Here is a 2357-nt window from a genome sequence, read left to right as displayed (position 1 = left end):
CCTGGGCCCTTGACTTTCAGAAGAGGGGAGTGATGTTTCAAACCCCTGGGGAGACCTGATCAAAGGACTTAAAATCACAACAATTTCTCTTGTCAGCTCATTCCAAAATTTAGTGCTCTGCAACAAAGTCTCTGCATTAAATTCTGTAGAGGACACCGTTTGATAACCTACAGCTTTGACTCCTGTAATGTACAGTAGTTAAAATATCCTGCAGTAGCTGATATTCTCCCTACACAAATGGATCAAGGCAACCATCATCTATGTGCTGCTTAGCATTAAGCACAAGAACTAGAAACGCTGCAATTGTTTGAGTGTGACAATCAAACAATCTAATAATTAACCTGCTCGTTTGCTCCCAACAGTAACATCAGATCATCTCCGTTAAATAACCACCATTCAAACAAAGAATAAAGTTAAATGACAATGAACAGTAGTTAAACATAGTCTGTAAAGACCCATTGAATTAAGCTAAGTGTCGAGCCCACATTGAAGACAAATAAAAACATTACAGTATTTGCAACACTCTAACAAAACTCAAGCCATTGCAATAGGCTGTTTCTCATTCCGGACTTGACTAAAAATAATAAGGGTGGACCAGAGTGAACACTGGGAGATTTCCAAAATCCATCCTTAGCTGGAATCCAAAACTTCCCAGCTAATTTTAGAAAACTACATAGCAGTAAATGCTTTCTTTCCACCCTCCGCAGCTCCCATGGGAATAACTTTCAACACATTGAACCTCACAGTCTTAGACAGAGGCCTGCATACATGTAATCAACTTGGTCAAACCATACAATAAGCTGGACATTAGCAAAAGCAGATCAGCAGCCATTGGTTTGCAACAATGGATCATACCTGCACTGACCAATAATAACCTTGTCCCCCTCTTTCACACGGAAGCAGGGAGAGACATGTGCAGCCAAGTTAGAATGTCTTTTCTCATACCTGAGACCATCATTGAGCAGTGAGTTTATTATCAGATACAAGCACATCATCTCTATTGAGCTTGACAAGGCAGATACACACCTTTGATACTTTTTCACAAAGTGCAAATAGTCTCTTCGAACTGTGATTGTTCTTGTCATTTTAGTGCAATTGACAGTGCCCATCAAGATTCTACCTCTAATCGAGACATTACCAGTAAATGGGCACTTCTTGTCGATGTAGGTGCCTGCAAGTTCGTTCCAGCAACAGTCAGATGGTGCCATTACCAAACAGCATGCACACAACTGCAGTAAATGTAAATGCCTAAGGGAAGAAGAACGAAAAAACTCAAATTGCACAGGAGCCGGACTAATGCAGCCATAAAGGGAGGACTCTTAAAAAGTTCAAGTTGTGTATACATCCACCACCTGAAGTAAATTTTCTTCTCAAAAGCAACAAAACATGCACAACTCCATACTATTCCAGCTGATTGTACTGGCATTGATCAATATTTCAGCTCATTGTACAGCATCTATGACTGATCATACGGCACCTACGATAGCATTGAACGATCTAAAGGTAAATGCAACACTAAACACAAAATTTCATGTCCGCCAATGAGCAGATCAGTTCGTCCAAGATAAAGCTAACAAGCAAGACAAAGAAATAATAGCAATGATACCGTCAATGGCTTCTCTCGGGGTCTTGAACCCTAGGCCGACGTTCTTATAGAACCTGTTGCCGCACTTGCCAGGTGCTTTACCCTTTCCCGACACTTTTCCACTGCAGCAGCCAGGCAGGAAACGAATAAGACCAAACCTTGAACGCAACCATCAGCACAGCCGGCCTAAAATAATCGAGACGACTAGCGATACATCGACGGAGAAACTTGCGTACCTGAGAAACACTTTTGGCTGCTTAAGGAAAGCACGCTCTGTCTGCAACAACAAGGCTCAACAGAGGTAAGCGCACAGCGCATAACAGGACGTAATGAGAGGATAAGGGCTGTGCGACAGCGTTTACCTGCTCCGCCATGGCTGCTTCGGGAGTCCGTTCGCGCAGACGCACGGATGGAAAGGCGGGAGCAGAGAGGGCAAGGTCGCAACGGGCGTCTGTCTAAAGGAACGAGAGAAGGATGGGCAACCAGGTTTTGATGACGATGAAGAAGGGCAGAGTGCGCTAGGGTTTTCGACCTTGGTTAAAACTCTAAGGTTATAGAAACTAATTATCAGTCTTGTAATCCATGCCCATAATTACCCTTTTGTATACACATTAGGCTTCCAATCATCGATATATTCAATTTCCGACCTTCGTTAAAACTCTAAAGTTATAGGAATCAGCCTTCCAATTATCAATCATGTTATTCATGCCGATAATTAGTCTTGATGTACAAATTAGCCTTCCAATATTGATATGTTAATTCACTCTTGGTC

General features: G+C 42.3%; 1 protein-coding gene across 1 annotated transcript; it reads right to left on the bottom strand.

The window, feature by feature from the left end:
• Window positions 1–431: 431 nt before the first annotated feature.
• LOC148039294 (small ribosomal subunit protein uS17x-like) lies at window positions 432–2108 on the bottom strand. Its single transcript, XM_087675192.1, has 6 exons — window positions 1948–2108; window positions 1822–1862; window positions 1607–1707; window positions 1027–1171; window positions 856–945; window positions 432–760 (listed from the first exon to the last, which is right to left on the bottom strand). Exons 1-6 carry the CDS (start codon window positions 1957–1959, stop codon window positions 670–672), a joined length of 480 nt encoding a protein of 159 aa, XP_087531318.1. The 5' UTR covers window positions 1960–2108; the 3' UTR covers window positions 432–669.
• Window positions 2109–2357: the final 249 nt, after the last annotated feature.

This window comes from Lygodium microphyllum, chromosome 3 (genome assembly GCF_053477565.2).
Source record: "Lygodium microphyllum isolate KBCC chromosome 3, Lygodium_microphyllum_v1.1.10, whole genome shotgun sequence".
Classification (NCBI taxonomy): domain Eukaryota; kingdom Viridiplantae; phylum Streptophyta; class Polypodiopsida; order Schizaeales; family Lygodiaceae; genus Lygodium; species Lygodium microphyllum.
The sequence above is the reverse complement of the archived record's forward strand: the minus strand, read 5'-3'. Positions and strand labels throughout refer to the sequence as shown.